This window comes from Galeopterus variegatus, unplaced genomic scaffold (assembly GCF_000696425.1).
Source record: "Galeopterus variegatus unplaced genomic scaffold, G_variegatus-3.0.2 Scaffold774, whole genome shotgun sequence".
NCBI classification, from domain to species: domain Eukaryota; kingdom Metazoa; phylum Chordata; class Mammalia; order Dermoptera; family Cynocephalidae; genus Galeopterus; species Galeopterus variegatus.
Window position 1 is genome coordinate 435,287 of NW_007726885.1, and position 18,095 is coordinate 453,381.

Consider the following 18,095-nt stretch of genomic DNA (forward strand, 5'->3'; position numbering starts at 1 on the left):
ACTGACTCCTGAGGCATCTTCCTGGTGCCATGATGTACCCAATACCCCAAGAGATTCAACCCATATGGCCACATCTTTGTGGGAGGGGCCACACCATGCACGGATCTTAAGGAAACAAGACGTTAGTCATTCCTGGTGGGACCAGGGGAAGTGAGCTATTGCCTGGGGAGCTGTAAGCTTCACATGTAGACATTTGGACACACGGTGATCTGGGATGAATATGCAAGAGCATTCACCATGACGCCTTCACCCTCCATCCCCTTAAGCTACTCATACTTAAGGTAGCAGCCATCTATTGAGCATCTCCTGGGGACTAGATACTATGCCAGGTGCTTAAGACACAGCCCCTGCCTCTTGGGGAGGTGGAGAGACACACAGGTAGCGAGATGGTAAGACAATACACAAATGTGATTAAGTGTGACAGGTGCAAATTTATGGAGCAGTCAGGATGCACTGGGGGCACAATAAGGGAGAGTTTAATTTGGATGAGTGGGGAAAGGTAGCAGGAAGGGCTTCATAGAGGAAGAGGCTTTTGAGCAGGGTCTTGAATGCCGAGGTAGTATTTGTTAGGACACCAATGGGAAACAATTAATTTGTTGTCATGCCATATAGACTTCTGTTCATATACAAGCCATTCTACTGCTGAGATTTTTGACTATCGAGGCTGCCCCCAGCATGACACAACACCATATAATTCCACCGTTAGTGACTGTGTGCACACGTGCGCAAACACACACACACACACACACACACACACACACACACACACTCTCTGGTACACTGGGGTCTTCCAATCCTATCACATCCTACAAAGCCAGACACACACCTGTGTTGGTTTTTGCCGTATCACTCCCTTCTCAGCCAGCTCAGCCCTGACTCTATGCATAACACCCACCCTGGCTTGAGGACTTCTCAGGCCCCTTCCATCTGTTCTTCCATCTCTGTTCTTCCCCTGTCTCCTCTCAGGGCCCCAGCCCCATCCCCGCGGGGTGTTCCTCACTATTCCCCTATGTGGCCAAGCTATGGGGGCTTGCGGGAAGGGAGCAGATGGCAGGGGCTGTGAGGGGAGAAGACAGCAGAGACTCGAGGCAGGCAGTGATTTTGTTGCTTTATTCTATACAAGTGGGGAGAGAGCCCCTGGGGATAGAGAGACAGAGATCCGCCCACCGGGGGAGGAGACAGCCCCCCCAAAGTTCTCTGCAGAGCGAGGCACAGAGGAAGGCATAGAGAGCCTCCCTCTCTCGAGGTTGCTCCCTCCCTTCCTGTCACCGCCTCTTGCTCCCCCTGTTTGGTCCTGCTGTCCTGCTCCTGTAGGACAGGCGCTGGCAGCAGGGCCTGGGGGAATGGGGTTGGGGGGTGTTCGATGGGGGTCTGAGTCCTTGTGAGGCACATGTCGAGAGGAGGGCAGGGGAGGTGTTACAGCAGCTGTCAGTCTGTTCCTGGCTCACTGGTTCCTGCTGGGGACAAATCCAGGGAGCCCTGTTTCTGGGCACAGAGAGCCAACCACCCAGTGCTGGGTTTTGGGGGGTACCATCTTGAACAGATGCGTGGGAAGGGGGACCCGCCCTCTCACCACCAGCACCTGTGGGGTCAGGGGGCCGTCTTCTATCAGGCTCCAGCTTGTCGCAGGACTGTGCCCGCCGTGTCCTCTTGGGTTTCAGTGGGGCAGTCCGGCGGCCCGGATCAGGGGGCCCTGAAATGACATTCAAGGCAAACCTGGCACATGAGCGGGGCTGACAGGCTGGGGAGCCATCCAAGCTGTGACTCCTGGTTGTTGCTTATTCCATGCCCCAGAAGGGGACCTGATGTGGGCAGGAAGGCCCTAGAGGTGCCCCAAGCCCCCCACTCAGCCAGGGTGGCAGACCTTGGGCCTCAGGCTCCTCTTTGTCTTGCTGTGAGCCCAGCCTCAGTCGGGGTTTGTTGACTCCTGGGGCTGCACCCCCGGCCTCAGCCTCCTCCCTGTCCCCTGGCTCCTGGGGAGGCCAGCGGCCCCTGGGCATGGCCACCGGCTTAGGGGGCCGTGGAGCTAAAGGGGGGTCCTGCAGCTGGCAGAGGAAGGAAGATGCTGGTTAGTCCCTTTGGCTCATCAGAGTGCCTTCCCCACCCAGCTTGCCAGCCCTCACCTTGGCATTCCTAGCTGGAACCATCCTCTCTGGGAACAGGGCCCCCTCTTTCTCCTCCTCTCCATCTTGGGAGGCTGGGCTGGGGCTCTGGGAGCTGTGATTGGTGGCACTCTCCTCAGCTGGGGGATGGGAGAAAGGAGAGCTGCAGGAAAAGGCATTCTCACACAGCCCTTCCCCTTCTCCCATGCAGCCCTGGCGGCCAGGGCTTTCCCCTCCGAGCCCATTTGTTCCAACACTTCTGCCTTTGTTGTCCCCTTCTACTCCCACATTTCCTTAGCCCTTGGCTCCCAGGATCACCTCTGGGGGAGCTCTGGCCTGGCTGTCTCTCTGTCAGAGCAGGGCCTGAACCCTTTCCACTGGGGCCAGGGCCTGCTGGATCCACAGGTCCATGTAGAGCTGTAGGACCCCAGGGCCCTGCCAAGGCTGCAGCCTAGCATTCCCAGAACACTGCTGCTCTGATTTAGATGGTGGGAGCCTCGAGGAGAGGAGCCCTGGCATGCTCCACCCTCCCCTCCCACCCCCGTGACTTTAAGCAACATGAGTCTGAGGGTATGACATCTGGAACATGTTGTCTATGTGTATATCTGTGAAGTGTGTGTGCAGTGAGTATCTGACTATTGCAGCTTCCTAAGTGAAGGATGGAGCCCTGCTTTGGATGCTTTAACAAGTCTGTGCATGGGATGGGAAAATTAGCAAAGATTTTTCCCAACCCAGTGCTGGGTTGGCCTTGGCAGGTGGGGCAGGGGCACAGGCACTGCCAAGTCTCAGGCCAGCTGGCTGTGCACTACTGAGGAGTGACGGGCAGCGACAGAATGGGGTGTGATGGGACAGTGGGGAGCATGCAACCCCAGACGGACAGGCCTGCTCATCTCTTAGCTTGTTCTAGCTTTTGTGCCCTAGCCTGAGGGTGGGAGTGGAGGAGGTTGAGAGGGTGTCTGCGTCTACAGAGAGATTTTGTCAATATTGCTGGAGGGTCATGTTCCAGGGCTTGGGGAACTTAAATTGATGCTGAACTGACCAGCTTTTCTTTAGTGGCTTCCTGAGCAGAAGGTGCTCTGAACCCAGTAGAAGGGAGGTGTCATTCTTGAACCCCCCCCCCCCCTTTTATTCCTCCAGCCATGAAGGCAGAAAGAAATTGACTTGTTTAAGGTCATGGGTGGCTGGGCAGGATAAACACCCAAGGTTTCTGACCTCAAAGGTAGAGCTCTTGCCTCTTCTTTTGGACCCCTTTTTGAGGTAACTGAGGATGGGTGGAGGAGCTATTTTTGGAGGAGATTGGAATGTTCAAGGTGGGCCTGGCATCCCTGGCACTTGCTGGAGGTTTGTCTTGCCCTCTCTTCCCAGCTAAGGTGCAGAGAGAGGCCTTCTGTACAGAGGGCATCACTGTGCTGGTGGTGGCCAGAGGTGGCACCCCCCCAGAGAATTCATGGTGACCATCTGCAAGGCATTATTCCTGTTAACCCTGGCACAGCCACTTGTGTTCTGTAGAACCTTTCTTTGGATCAGTTGTTTGTCTCTTTTGGATGCCGCTTTGGAAATATCCTTAAACATTTTCACTGTGTTGACTTCTCACTGCCCTACCTTGGTTGTAAATTCCCCAATGCAGGGACCATGGTTTCTGTTTCTTTGGACACACACTGGGCCTTCAGTGCTGCCCGAGAAGAGGCTTTCCATACCTATGTGCCACGTGGCCTCTGCTCGGCGAATGGCACTGAAGCTTGGCTTGCTGCTTTGGGGTGGTGGTGGGGGCTTCCAGGCCCCAGGCCCTGGAGTAGAGGGAGGGGATGGGGAAGGGGAAAGGCAAGTTAGGAGGGCTCCCTGAGAGAGGGGTGAAAGGAATGGAGTGAGGGTGACCATTCTCACCTGCATCATCTGAAGAACGCCGTTTCTGCCAAGAGTGGGTGCTGCCCTCCAGGTCTGGGCCTGTGCCCTGAAAGGACAGCGGAGTCAGGTCATAAGAAAAGTCCCCTCCATTGGGAGGGGGCTACAGCTCACAAGTCCTTCTGCTCTAGCATCTTATGTCATTCTTATGTCATTAGTCCCTAGACACTCAAGACTGTGTTTCCCAAAGAGTGGCACCTATACTGCTCTAGAGCACAGGAAGCGATTTACACAAATGGGCATACTGTTATCTTAACAGTTACATCCTGGGCCGGCCCGTGGCTCACTCGGGAGAGTGTGGTGCTGATAACACCAAGGCCCCGGGTTCGGATCCCATATAGGGATGGCCGGTTCACTCACTGGGTGAGCGTGGTGCTGACAACACCAAGTCAAGGGTTAAGATCCCCTTACCGGTCATCTTTTAGAAAAAAAAAAAAAAAAACAGTTACATGCTTATTTTATGTACAGTAGAAAAAAATATGACTAGTAGAAAGAGCCCATGATTTTAAAGATGACAATGCTTAGGTCCAGACTAAGTTAAAAAACGTGAACTGATTTAAATAAAAATATTATGTAAATGAGAATTCAGGTGGCACATGGTGGCACATCACAAAGGTTGTAATCAAGTCATCAAAGTTTGGGAACCGGAGCTCTAGAAGTAAGTATTTTTATGATCTCTGTTTTACAAGGAAGTAGAGGCTCCAAGAAGTGAAGCTGCTAGTCCAGGATTCCACAGCAAGGGGTTGCTATGGGCAGAACTGCAGCTAATGCCTTCAAATCCAAAGCATCTGCTTTCTCCACTGAACATCCAGGGATGGGTGAGCAGAAGGGACCCTCAGGACCCTCGGTTTGCCGCCCCAGGCTTCCCTCACCTCTCGTTTCCCATCGAAGCTCCAACCCTTGGCTCTTCCCAACCCAGGAAGAGCTACAGCGTGTACCCTTGGTTGCTGTGCTGTCCCAGGGGCCGGGCTCCCCTCCCCTGGCTCCGACTCCTCTGTGCCCTGGAACAATGTTTCCTGTTTACAAGCAGTTGCTGATGGAGAAAGGGCTCCACGGGCAGCAGGGTAGTGGTGGGGAGGGTCCTGTCCCACTGAGCCTGCAGCCCCTGGGAAGCCCTGCCCAGACCCTCCCAGGAGTCCTTCCAATGGCCTCATTTGCATCAGCACTCCCAGCATGCTCTGGGCCACCAGGGCTTAGTCCACTCTCAGGGAGAAGGGGAACTGGGATGACCAACATTTCCCAGAACCCCAGAACAACATTCTCCCAGTGAGCTTAGTGTGGGGTGGGGGAGCAGGCTGTGTATGGGTCAGGAGAAGGGGTGGACGCTGCCCTCTGCCTGACTTACCATTTTCCTGCGGAAGGAAGGCCCCCGGCTGCCCCCAAATCCAGGGAGAAGGCCGTTCTCCTCCTCTGGGCTCCAGCAGGGAGAGGAGTTATTGCCGAGGCTTGGGGGGTCTGGGCTGGGGGGGCTCTCCTGAGTTGGGGCGGCGCCTCTTCTTCTGGAGTGGAGGCAGTGGCGGCTCCGAGAGGCCTGGCCGCATGGTCCTCAGAGTCCGGGGATAGCTGGGCAGAGTCGGGATGAGTTAGTTACAAAAGCCAGATGCAGAGCCCAGAGTGGTGCTGGTGTCAGTCCAATCCTGGGTCTAATAAACCTCCTGCTTTCCTCTCTCAATCTAGTCTCTCCTGTTACAATGTAATCCTTTCTTCCACTTAGTTCTCAGAGGAGATGGTGTCCCTGCCTTCCCTGTCATAATCCTCCAGCAGCTTCTCTTCCCCAAGTTGACTCTTTCCTCCCAGGCACCCCCCATCGCCTTCTCTCAGCTTCTCCAAGTGGCCCAGCTCGTCCTTGACAGGCCCTGGGGAGTCTGTGCAGGACACTGACAGGGGGCACTTCCCTCCAGGCCTCTTATCACTCCAGGCATCCCATCCCAGGCTTCTCACCCCCAGCCTGCCTTCCCCATCACACTGTGGTAGCTCACTCTGGCCCCATCCTTTGCAGCTGTCCTAAGGAGGTCAGAGACCATGACAGCCAAGGGCTGGACAGGGAAGGATGAGAATATGGGGAAACGCCCCGAGAGACTGGCTGGAGGGCACTGCCATTGGAGGGACTTCGTGGGAGCTGGGAGGACACAGGAGTCCTCCCAGGGCCTTGGGGCCTGCTGAAAATGGGAGTGTTTAGCCTCACACCTGGAACTTTCATCCATGACCCTGCGGCTGAAGAAATCCTCCAGGCCCTCGTCCAGGCGGGTGGCCATCCCATTCTCCTGACGAGTCCCAGGTGCTGGTACCTGCTGGGAGGAAAGTCCATGGGTTATCTCATCTGGGTCAGGAAGTCTTGCCTCCCATACAGTCAGGGCCTTCCCCTTTGGACTTGGCCCCAGTGGAAATTTAGACTTTAGTTCACCTGGGCATTTCCTAAGCTTAGTGGCACTCGGCTCTTTCACTAAAATAAGAATGCCATTGCCTAGCAGTCAGAGATTTCTTATCTGCAGCAAGATCTAGCTCTCATCCAAACTGGATAATTCCTCATCTGTTCAGTGGCTTCCTGGGCTCCTGCCCCATCCCTCAAGGCTGGCGTTTGGGTCCTAAAGCTAGAACCCCTGGCTCTGGCATTGATAAGTGAATTTGGTCCTCTTGCGAGGCATTAGGGACTCACGCTGGGCCGACCAGGTCCTGGAGGGGTGGTGCGGGGGGGCCGGGGCCTGCCTTGTGTTTGGTGCCTTAGTTTATAGCCATGAGTGGGCAGTTCGGATAGACCTTCCCAGGAACCACTAGCTGTCGGCTGGTTGCCCCCGAGTCCTGAGAACCAGCCTGGGGGGATCCCCAGGTTCCCCAGTTGGCTTTCCATGTCCTGAGGGCTCCCACCTGTGGGGACAGCAGTATTAGAGTGACTGGTAGGAGTGACAGGGAGAAAGGAGGATGGAGAGACAGAGAAAACAGAAAGGGAAAGAGGGCCTGGAAAGGTGCAGGGGCCTGGGGGATATTAGAACAGAGGCTCGAGGACTCACTGATGAAGGCAGATACCGGGCGGATCTTGCGGCAACGTTTCTGCTTTTTGATAGCCATGGTGTCCTGCAGAAAAGGAGACAAATGGTGGGCAGGTGGCAAGTCACCAAAACCTCACCTGGAGCTTCCCATTCCTCGTAAAGCCTCCTCTTTAGAGCCCATCTTGCCTCCCTCTCTTCAGGTGGCTGAGGCACTGGGACAAGGGAAGAGGCTGGGCTGGGTTGGGGCTGAGGGGAGACCAGGTGAAGTCAGGTGGAGAGTGGAGTCCAGAGAAGTGGACAGGGTTATTGTTGTGCAGGTTCAAGGACATGGTCCAGGCTAAGGAGGGGAGCGGGAGGTGTGGGAGGCTCACAATGTTGGTCCCAAGTTCATCATCTGTGGTCTCCTCATGGTCATGGTTCCGGCCTCGGCCCCGGGAGGACAGATCTTGCCCTTGGCCTTGTCCCCCTGGTGGATCCGACAGTGTTCTTAGCTGGGTCAGGTGTCGTGCCTGGGGAAGGACAGGTGTGAATGGGATCCCGAAGAAGCTGCCCACCTCCCAGGGTCTTGAGGGGAAGGAGTGGTTAGGGAGATGGGATGCTGTGGGGTGGACCACGCTTGAGCCTGGCCAGGGTTCAGAAGCCTTACCAGGCTCTTGTGGGAGTGATAGAGCTCTTGCAGAATCTCGTCCACTATGGAGTTGGTCAAGTAGGTGACAACTGAGAGCTTCACTTCACTGTGGGCATAGTGGGGCTGCTCAGCCACCCCCCACCCAGCCCCTGACCCTCAGCCTCTCCCCCAGATGCCTGAGAGAATGGGCCAGCTGGCTCAGCTGCCCATGGAGAACGTGGCTGCTGCAGGAGGCAACTTAGGTCCACCACGCTCATGTCTCCATAGACACATACTCAGACCCACCCACTGATCCCCTCAGCCCAGGTGTGTGTGGGCACAGAGGAACTGAAAGAGAAAGAGGAACAAGAGGCTCCAGGTCAGGTCCCTGGAGCCCCAGCGGAACACACCTAGGTAAACTGGGGTGCTGAGTACACCCTGCTGGCAGCTACATTAAGAGCAGAACTGCACTTGCTGAGCCTGGCTGTTTAACAGGTATGTGAACTAATTTTCCTTTGCTTTGGTGAGTGGTGGCACACAGACCAGAATAAATGAGTCCAGGAGCAATGAGAAGTGGGAGGAGAAGAGAGCGGTCCAGCCCTGGCTCCCACCGCTTCTCTTTGCCCATGCCTCCGGGGAGCCTGTGCTGTGTCTTCAGGAAGCACTTCCTGCTGCACATGTGTGGATATGTGTGTGTCCAACTGTGTGTTTACCACCCTGGTTCCTCCATCCCAGCTCAGCATTTAGATTTCTAGTGCAAAGACCAGCAAGACTCTTAAAAAGCAAGGCTGCCATTTGGTTAAAGATTTATCCCTCATAATAGAGATTGTGCTATTTATTATTCATTGCCGATAGCTCTTGGGCCCCAAGTCCCTGAGTGCTCTGGGCCAAATCCAGCCCCGCCCTCCGCCTCTCACTCCAGTTTGTTCTGAATGTCCTGTCCCGCCTGCTCCAGCAGCGCCCCTCGGATGAAGTTCCGGGGTACAGTGACACGCTCCGCCACATTGCTCAGCATCTTGTTGTGCCCCTCAGCTACCCGCATGGCCACAGGGCACAACTCCTGTGTTAGGCTGACCATGGACTCCAAGATCACCTAGTGGGGGGGAAGGGAGGCCAGAGCCCCAAGGGCAGCAGAGTCAGGGCTGGCATCACAGTGGAAGAGATTAGCCTATCTATTCCAGTCCCCCATGGTGAGACTGAGGGACTCGCCTAAGGTCACAGAGCCTTGGACACTCAGGTTTCCCCACTTCCTGGTCAGTGCTCCTTCTACCCTACCATACAGAGAGGGGGAGGGTCAGTTCAAGGAAAAGAATCCAGAGGGGGGAGGTCAGGGTTCAGAGGCCAAGGCCAAAGCTGCAGAAAAAAACCCGAGCCAGACATTGTAGCCAGGCCTTGGTACAGCGGGAATGTGGGGTGGTCTCAACTCTGTGCATTGCCTTTTTGCCCTCCAATAATCTCCCCGCTCTGACTTTAGCTCTTGGCTTAGGGCCTTGGTCAACACAGAGTTCCCATCATGGCCTCCTTCCTCCTCCAGGACTTGCCTGAAGCTCCTTGTCCACAGCCTTGGAGACCTCACTGGCTACTGACTCCAGCCTCTGCCGCACAGGCCCATCATTGGCCAGCACGTGGCCCAGCTCATAGAGGCTGGGAAACAGCTGGGGAAGGAAGGGATTATGATCAGAAGGCCAGCATCAGGCCTTATGAGGTCCCTGGGGCCCTGGACAAGGAGGGTGGATGCATGGGGCAGGGCCTGGACACTCCTGGGTTAGCATGGTTGGCCTTCTTGGGTTTTCCAGACTGTCAGGGAAGGGTGGGGCTGCGAAGGCTCACCGCCCGAGAGTTCTTGGCATCCTTGATGAGGTCCCGAGCATAGAGCAGCTCATCCTGCACGGGCTCCAGGGGGCACAGTCTCAGTGCCCGCACCTCTTCCTGCACTCGTCCACATAGCCGCTGCAGCATCTGGAGCACAGTGGCAGGAGTGTCAGGGCAGGAGTGTCAGCAGTGCCCCTTGGGCAGTACTGGTGCTGGCAGACAGTTGTGGGGGTGATGTCTCTGGATGACCTGTTCTCTCTCCTTGGTTTTCTCTTCTTGAAAGCCCAGTGGAGCTCCCAGAGTCCTGTGCACCCCTTGTCTGGCCCTTGTCTGGGAGCCACCTGCTGTTTGTGCACATCTGTTTGGGGCCCATATTCTGAATGTCCTGCCTTTTTGCTCCCCCACACACTCGGTCCAGTTATGGGCACCATGCGATGCCTCTTCATGCCCCCCATGCACTCTATCACACCACATCTGTGCCCTGCATGCCCCACATGTGCCCCATGGGTCTCTGAGGGAAATGTTTACTTGCTCGGCGCTGCTGGTCACCAGGCCCTGCTGCAGCCTGAAGGCCTGCTCCTGGGGGCATGTCTGGGAGTGGTTGTTCCTGACCAAGCACCATTGGATCTGGAGATGGTGGGTGGATGGGGTCAAGGCCTGGGTATGAGGGATGTACCCCCCCACCCCCACCCCCTTGGTATCCCACTCCACTTAGGACAGCACCCTCCACCTTCTGCCAGACATCCTCTGTGCGCTCGGGGGCACTGCGGTAGGCTTGGGAGATGTCGCTCACGGGGAAGGACATGAAGCGCAGTGTGTGGTTGCTGTGGGATATAGTAGCACAGGTGGTGGGGGAACAGTGAGGAGGGGAGGCCCTTGCTCCCCAGAACCCACTCCACCCCTTGCTTATCATTTCCCTCTTACATGGTCCTCCTGGAAGGATCTGCATTTCTGTGCAAATTGTTCAAGGGGGCTGGGTTGGGGCTGGGGTAGTTCAGGCCCAGTCCAGACACCAGGAGTCTGGGGGCTTGTATCAGGGCAGGGCCCTGGTTCACTCACCTCTCCAGGGCCCTTGCAATGTCCAGGAAGCCCAGGGCAGATGTATTATTCCGATCCCATAGGATAGTTCTGGAGGAAAGAACAATGTGACCAGTTCGTCATCCCTCCCTCTGGGTCCCTTTTAGGGGCTAGGGACACAACCCTCTCTGGAGCCCTCCCTTCTTTCCTGGGTAATGAGGCTGACTCAGAGATGTTTCTGGGGCTGGGAGTCTTCTGGAAGCCAGGGTATGGAGCATCAAGGCAAGCAGGGAGAATGTGTTTGTATGTGGGAGAGGGCTGGGGCTCCAGTCAGAGCATCCAGGTGTGGGCCCACCTGAGGGAGGAGTTTATCTGCAGGGCCTTAGACAGCATCTTGGCTCCGATGTCCTCCATGCCATTGCCACTCAGATCCACCTTGGCCAGGCAGGTGTTGCTGCCCAGGGCATTGATGAGGATGCTGGTGCGAAGCTTTAGCCGGGAGTCTGCCACTGACAGCGACTGCAGGGACTGTGTGGGCACGTGGGGGGTTGGGCGTGGCCCTGCAGGCCACTTCCACTGTAGGTTCCCTCCCAGGCCCAGTCACTCACACAGTCCTCTTCCTGGATCAGTTGCACCAGCTTGTGGAGGATCTCCTCCAGGGTCCTGTGGGGAGTTGGGGCTCAGAGTAGAAGGGGAGAGGGCTGGGGTCATGCCATTGGAGGAAAAAAGAGGTGGCGAGAGGTAGTACACTGAGCCAAGAGGATGGGTGGATGATGGGATGAGGGTCTGTGGGTATGGGGAGGGGCCTCACTTGGCCTTGACATTGAAGTTCTTGCCCAGGAACAGGTGCTTGAGGGACTTGTTCTTGCCAAGTGCAGGCACCAGTGTCAGAAGGTCCGAGTCGAACCCTGGTCAGTAGATGGGAGAGGCCTGGCCTTGGCCTGAGGCTTACTGGTGTCTCCTCAAGGCTTCTTCCCCATGCCCCACACCCCTCTTCCCACCTGGCCCCCAGGAAAGGGAGGCACCTCTACTCACCATTGTCCGACAGATCCAGGCTGCCCACACAGGTGACAGCCCCCAGCTGCTCCTGCAAGGCCTGGGCTCCCGCTGAGCGGAGCTGCAGGGACAAGGTGTGGCGGGGAAGGTAGGGGTTGGGGTAGGAGCTGGGATACCTTTAAGACCAGAGTAGTCATGCCAGGACTCAAGGTCATACTAGGTCTTGGGTGTAAAATCAGGGAGCCCCTTCCTCCACACCAGATCCTTTCCTAGGGCTCTCTCCCCTCCCCTCAGCCAGAAAGGCTGCTACTCCTAAGACAGCATGTTCCTGCCCTCTAGTGGGAAAGCCTGGTATTTCCCACCCCAAAGCTTTAAGGGCAGAGATAATGCAGATTGGAAATCAATGGTCACAGACCATGGACGGAGAGGGGAAAGTAAGGTGTGGTTAGGTCAGGGAGTTGCAGAGGGGTAGCGCAGAGGTGAGATGGAGTCAGGGTTTGACTTAGGTCAGAGAGATGAACGCTGGGGTGATGGATGGGGGACAGGCAGTGGGGATGGGTCCTGAGGGCTCACCTCACAGCTGCTGAGGTCCAGGTGCAGATCACTGAGGTGACTGTTGAGGGAGAGGCCCTGAAGCAGTGCCCTGTGGAAGAAGAGCAGTAGACCACCTTTATCCCTCCCCTGCTCCTCCGTGGTTCCCTTGGATGCCCCCTGCAACCCTGCACCCACCAGACCTGAGGGCCTCCAGGGGCAGCCTTGTGGCTGACAGGTTGACATGGCTCAGGGTGTAGGCGCTGCTGAAGAATTGCTTGAAGGCCGGTGGGGCTTCCCGGCCCTTCCTGTGGAAACCCCTGGGGTCAGCAAGGGAGCCACAGCTTGCCCTGTGCCTCCCTGCACCCCCTCCTGCTCCCACCTGTGGGAGCAGCTGTTGCGAGCCAGGTTGAGGTAGGTAAGGTGGGAGCAGCAGCCATGGAGCAGGGCACCCAGAAGCTGTGGGGAGAGATGTGGGTCTCAGAAGGCAAGGACTCCCCCCTCCTCCCAGTCAAGGCCCTGGCTCTTCACTCTCTGTGTGGGCCTCGCTGGGGATGCCCACTCAGCTTCCTAAGGCCTCAGTATTCCCCTCTGTGAAAAGCAGCTGTACTCCCTGCCTGCTTCCGCTGGCTCCTAAGGTGCCTTTGTTCATGTTAAGGAAAGCATCCTTTCCCCCTGGTGGATGCAGCCCTGTGCCAGGGGACATAGCTGGGGGATGGAGCGAGGGCTGGCATTTATTTAGGCATAACCAGCACAACCTTGTGACCTGGATAAGGTGCCACACAGGTATGAGCTATGCACCTTGCTCTATAGTTCAGCTGAGCTGGAAGTCATCCTGGCATCCTCTGCACTCAGGGAAGGAGTGAGACCAAGACCCTCCCTGGCCTTCCCAAATCACCTCAGACTGGCTCCCCATCACCAACTGCTCACCAAGTCGATGGCACAGTCAGTCCCCAACAGGTCCAGGTGTACCAGGGCATTGGGCTGGGCCAGGAAACTATAGAAGGCCTGGAGAAGGAAGGACAGAGGGCTACAGGAGAAGGGGCAACAGAGTAACTCCACCCCCAGGGGCCAGGGGGCAGAAGACTCCCAGGCCCTGAAGCCTGAGTATGCTTCTGCAGGGGATTTTGGCTACATTTTGTGGACTCACGTTGGCCTCGTCCGTGGCGAGCAGCCCAGGGTTTTTGCTCAGGTCCAGGTATCGAAGGGAGCTGGCAAAGGCCGGGTTGGCCCCGAAGGTCTGGCCCAGTGCTTGCAGCCCTGAGCACAGCGGGCACCGGGCTGAGTTGGCCCCTAACCCCACTTCAGTACACAACTCTTCCCCACTCCCCAAATGTGGCTCCTTTTCCTTCCTTGTTCCCTGGGATGGTGTGCACTGGGGGCAGCACTGGGGGAGAATCAGAGGTCAGGTGTCCCAGTGCGAGTACCTCGAGGGGAAATGGCAGTCTTGGCCAAGCACAGTTTGGTGAGACCAGTGGGGAAGCAGAGGAGCTGCTGGCTCAGACTGAGGAAACCTGGGGAGTGGAGAGAGAAATGGGCCCAGTGAGAAGCTGGGTAGCAGGCACAGGTGGTGCAGAGTTAAACGGGCTCAAGAGGGGTGCAGGCCGTGGTCAAGGATGGAGGCATGGGAGCACATGCTGGAATCAGGCTGGAGAACCCCTGTTCAGACCTGGGCTCTGGGCTAGGACAGGGGTCTGCATTATGGTGCGGATAGGATTCAGAGCTGGGGCTCACCCTTGTCCTCGATGGGGTTGTGGGACAGAGTGAGGGCATGCAGCACACAGCTCCCGTTCTCCCCAAACACCCCGGCCAGCTTCTGTACAAAGTCCCTTCAGGGAAGGGGAGGAAGGATTTGTCCTGAGCTGAGCCCCAGGTTGCAGGCCCTGGGCTTCCCCTCCTCCTCTACCTGCCTGCCTGGCTGGGGCTGCAATGGTCAGAGGCCCCCATGGTGGCAGGGTGGGGGGTGGAGGGGAGAAGCTCAGGGCCTGCCAGGGAGCTTATCACTATTCCGGAGTACCTGGGGGCATCCCACACCTTGGGCAGTTGTGTTGAGACTAAGCCCAGCTTTGGGTCCTGAAGACTGGAGAAGCCCACCCTGCTTGGCAGTTGATAGAAAAAGGGGACAGGGCATGGAGCACACTGGGGAAAGGCCATGGAGCTGGGGGTCAGGAATCTTATCCCAGCTTCACCGCTGACTTGCTTTGTGCCCTCTTTGGGACTCAGTCTCCTCTTCTGTCAAGGGAGGAGCTGGACAAGACAATCCAGAGGCCCATATCATGCTCTGAGGTAATGGGACCCTAAGACTACATCAAGGGGCATTACTGCCCAAGGGGGAGTCTGGCCTCACGTCTTAAGCCCGGCGTTGTCCAGCACCAGCTCTTCAAGGCTCCCTGACTTGCTCAAGGTATGTAGCACCTGTTCTAGCACTTCAGAGCCCTGATGACAGAGGGAGTCCTGTGATCAGGAGCCTAGGAAAGCACCAGTCTCCCCTGCCCCCCACCCCCTCCTCGTTCCTACCAGCCGCAGGTCTTTGCAGTAGAGTTTGGTGAACCACTGGTTGTATGCCAGGGCGGCCACCATTAGGGCCAAGTCTCTGTGGGGATGTGGAAGGGGGCAGGAGAGTGATGAGCTGGTGGTTGGGGCAGGAAAAAAGAGGTCAGGCTGAGGTGGTTGGGCTGGGGAAAACCTAGGTGGGCAGATGGCAGTGGGGGTGGGGTCAAGTTGGGGAGAAAGAGCTGGGGCTGTGGTTGAGACCAGAGAGAGATCCTGAGGAGGGCCAGGGTTGGATTAAGACTGGGAATCTGGGGGTTGAGTTTCTGTCCCATCTGCTTACCGGCTCTCCAAGTGGCTGAAATCCAAAAGATTGAACTCTCGGTTATCCTCAGCATGGTAGATGGTGTCCACATCCTTGGAGAGGTGGAACTGGCTCACACCTGCTTCCCCTCTTCCTCTGCCCCTCCCTCTGTGTCCCACCTGCCCCCTCCAGGTCCCTGCCCAACGCACCCATTGCACCTCCTCACGGCAGTGCAGCCCGTTGTAGTCACACAGGGCCGCGTAGGTCTCGGAGAAGCCACCTGTGGGGCAGGAGATGGGCTGGCTCCACAGGGGTATGGAGATGGGGAATAGGCTTAGGTTCATGGAATGGTCAAGGTCACTTTATGTGCCAGTGTCCTAGGTTCCTGCTACACCACGAACTTCCTGAGGTCTGGGAGCTGTAGAGTCCTCAGGGCAGGCCAACCCCATGCACAGAGTTCAACATGAGGTAGGGTGGCTTAGCTCCCACCTTCCTCATGTCTGCCCCTGCTCACCACAGACACTGTGAGTGGTAGATGTGGAAGTCTCAGAGTTGGGGGATGTGTCTCGGGGCCCTTCTGGGGTGTCTGCATTTCCACGCCGGATTAAACACCTGGAAGGTGAGCAAATCATTTGAGAGGGCTGGAAAGAGGCCTCTATTCTTCCCTATTCCAGCTTCTGGATTCCCCAGGAAAATGCAGGAGCAGAGACATGAGAGATCTTGTCTTCCTGTCCCAGAGCCCAGGCCCAGGGGAAGGAGGGAGGGAAGAAGTCTCCCTGTTGTCTAATCTCTTGAGACAAACCTCGTTTGCCACTCACCCAGGGCCAGGGCAGACCTTGGAGAGGGCAGAGCTCACATGTCGCGTCACCTGGTCCACGCTCTCAGCTGATGGCAGCCTCATGCTCACCATGCCACGCTCTGTCTCTACCAGGATCTGGGGGACAGGGAGTGGCAGGGCCTCAAATATCAACTCCTTCATCTGGCTGGCCTACTAGTAGGGCCCGAAACCTTGATGCTCACCTGGTTCTGACTGAGCGTGTTGAAGGCTCGGATCTCCAGAACATTGAAGGAGCTCTCCACCTGGGAGGGATGGGGATGCTCAGCTCCTGGTAAGGGACTGGGTTGCCATGCTCAGGAGGGAGCATGCCAGGTGACCTCCTGATGATCAGCCCAACTTACCTTTGCTGGGACTTTGAGGGGGAAGAGGTGTAGGCGCCAAGCAGTCAGGGCCTGCAGAGAGAGAGAGAATGTCATCCACTCATGGCAGCTGGCTGGGCTCTGGTGCTCCTGCCCTCCTTTATGCCCCTCAGCTCTGCTCTGGGAGTCCACCCTCTCTCTCATGCCTTACCCAAGGCTCCTGGACACCAACCTCATCCAACCCTCTCCTCCCCTCCAGGGCTTTGTCTCCTCAAGCCCTCCCCTCCTCTGTCTCCCCTGTCACCCAGGCTCCCCGCCCTTTACTGGCCATCCGCCCTTACCACCTCCTCCCTCCTCTCAAGACCAATGTCCTCACCAGCACTCGGTCATCAAACTTCTTGGGCTTTGTTTCCAACTTCACACGATGTTGTTGGAGCACAGCTCCTTGGTTCAGACACCTCCGGATGCTGTCTGCAGGTGAGTAAGGCCTGCTCAGAACTCCCTTTTCCCTAGCCCCCCTACCTCCCCAGGGCTTTCCAGACAGAGGCAAGGGCAGGGTCAGAAGGGAGGTGAGAGAAACAGAGAGAATCAAAGGACAGTTCTTTCCTTCTTGGGTAACTTTTCCTATTAGAGAGGGAATGGGGTGTGGAGAAAACTCTGGCTCCTGATGTCCCTGAGTAAGGGGACAGTTGCTGAGTGACACTGTCCGTGGGAGGGTGTGTCTTACACTTCTGAGGGTGTGAAGGATTTTTCCAACCCATGCACTACAACAGCCAGTGACACATACACAGTGAGTCAGCGTGTGGGGGTGTGGGGGTGTCCCTTGGATTATATTCTAGGTGGTCTGGATGTGTTTGCCTTTACTACGAGTGTGTGCATGTCTTTTGAAGATGCCAGGGAGCCTGAGCATGGCATTGGTGGGGACAGATAAGTGTGAATGAGTATGCTGGCTTGCAGCTGTGAAGGGGGCACAGAGCCAGACAGTTCCTGGGTGTATGTGTGGTGGTGGAGGTGGGGAGTGGAAAGGAGTTTGTGTTTAAATGAGCCCCATACCCATTTACTGGCAGAACCATCCAGATATCCCATAGTGTGTGTGTGCATGTGTGTGGTGGGGGTGCAGTTTCTGTAAAGATGTGTGTACACATATCTCATGAGTGTGCTTGTGTGCGTGTGTAGGTGTGGGAAATCGCCACAGTGCAGCATGCCTCTGAATATCCTTGAGCATCCTGCTCTGTGCGTGGGCTAGCCTGTACTCCCACCTCTGGAGGTCAGGAATGTGGCAGTACTGGGGGACCAGGCCTTGGTTTGGGCTGGGTCTGAGAACCGTAATAGGAGAGGTTTTGAGGTGTGGGTGGTGGGTAGTGAGAAGGGGTAGGCTGGGACGAGGGCTTTGGGGACCTTGCTCCTGATTTTAGCTCCTGATCTTCCCTGACCCCTTTTTGCCCCACTGGCCTGGGCGCTGCCTGGCTCCTAGGGGGCTCTCCAGGGCCAGTTCCGGGGCGGGGCCGGGAGGAGGGAGGTGTTAAGGCAACCATCGGTCAGGACCACGGGCAGCTCCCATCGCCGGCGGGGCGGACCTGGCCCCGCCCGGCCGGGAAGCGGGGACTCTCCGGAGGGGAGACAGGACGCTTCGCCGAGGGGTGGGCCAGAAACGCTGAGAGTCAGTCCCAGAGAGCGCAAGGGAACTGCACCTGTCACCACAGAGCGGGACGGGCAGCTCCGGGACAGAATGGTCCTGACAGGGTGAGGCGAGGCTGGCAGCGGAGGATGCTCCGGGTTCAGCAGTGCCCGAGCTGGGATGCAGGGGCTACTTTGGGGCAGGGATTCATGGAGCGGGAGGGCGGAGGCACCGGGCTGGGTCGTACCGCGGGGAGGAACGCACTGGGTCTGGGATGCTCCCGGACGGGGCGTCCCGGAGACCAAGGCAGCATCGTACCTTGCATCTCGCGGGTGAGCTCCACGCTGGCCTTAGCCATGGCGGCTGCTGCTGCTGCTGCAGAGGAGCCGCCGCCGCCGCCGCCGGTGCGCCGCGGCACATGCTAGACCCGGCTCCGGCAAGGCCCGGGCGCCGAGCGCTGCAGCAGCGGCCGAGCCCGCTCCAGTTAGGGGCGGCTGCGCGAGCGCTCCTCCCCCAGCCTCGGAGCGCCGGGTCTCCGCCCCGCCCGGAGAGGTGCCGGACCGATCATGCCTGCTGTACCGCACATCCGCCT

The 18,095-nt window shown here is 57.2% G+C and overlaps 1 protein-coding gene across 1 annotated transcript; it reads right to left on the minus strand.

Moving 5' to 3' along the window:
- Positions 1-1,096: 1,096 nt before the first annotated feature.
- On the minus strand, positions 1,097-17,861 carry LRRC16B (leucine rich repeat containing 16B). Its single transcript, XM_008572362.1, has 40 exons — positions 17,822-17,861; positions 16,262-16,356; positions 15,928-15,978; positions 15,769-15,828; positions 15,567-15,682; positions 15,263-15,360; positions 14,958-15,028; positions 14,788-14,861; positions 14,472-14,547; positions 14,302-14,390; positions 13,689-13,783; positions 13,382-13,468; positions 13,105-13,214; positions 12,885-12,962; positions 12,337-12,413; positions 12,158-12,262; positions 11,997-12,066; positions 11,463-11,544; positions 11,239-11,335; positions 11,036-11,090; positions 10,783-10,955; positions 10,470-10,538; positions 10,141-10,234; positions 9,939-10,037; positions 9,429-9,557; positions 9,140-9,253; positions 8,516-8,691; positions 7,638-7,725; positions 7,363-7,500; positions 7,013-7,076; positions 6,661-6,869; positions 6,192-6,292; positions 5,350-5,503; positions 4,877-5,005; positions 3,987-4,053; positions 3,800-3,889; positions 2,124-2,242; positions 1,865-2,045; positions 1,583-1,693; positions 1,097-1,454 (listed from the first exon to the last, which is right to left on the minus strand). Exons 1-40 carry the CDS (start codon positions 17,859-17,861, stop codon positions 1,429-1,431), a joined length of 3,957 nt encoding a protein of 1,318 aa, XP_008570584.1. The 3' UTR covers positions 1,097-1,428.
- Positions 17,862-18,095: the final 234 nt, after the last annotated feature.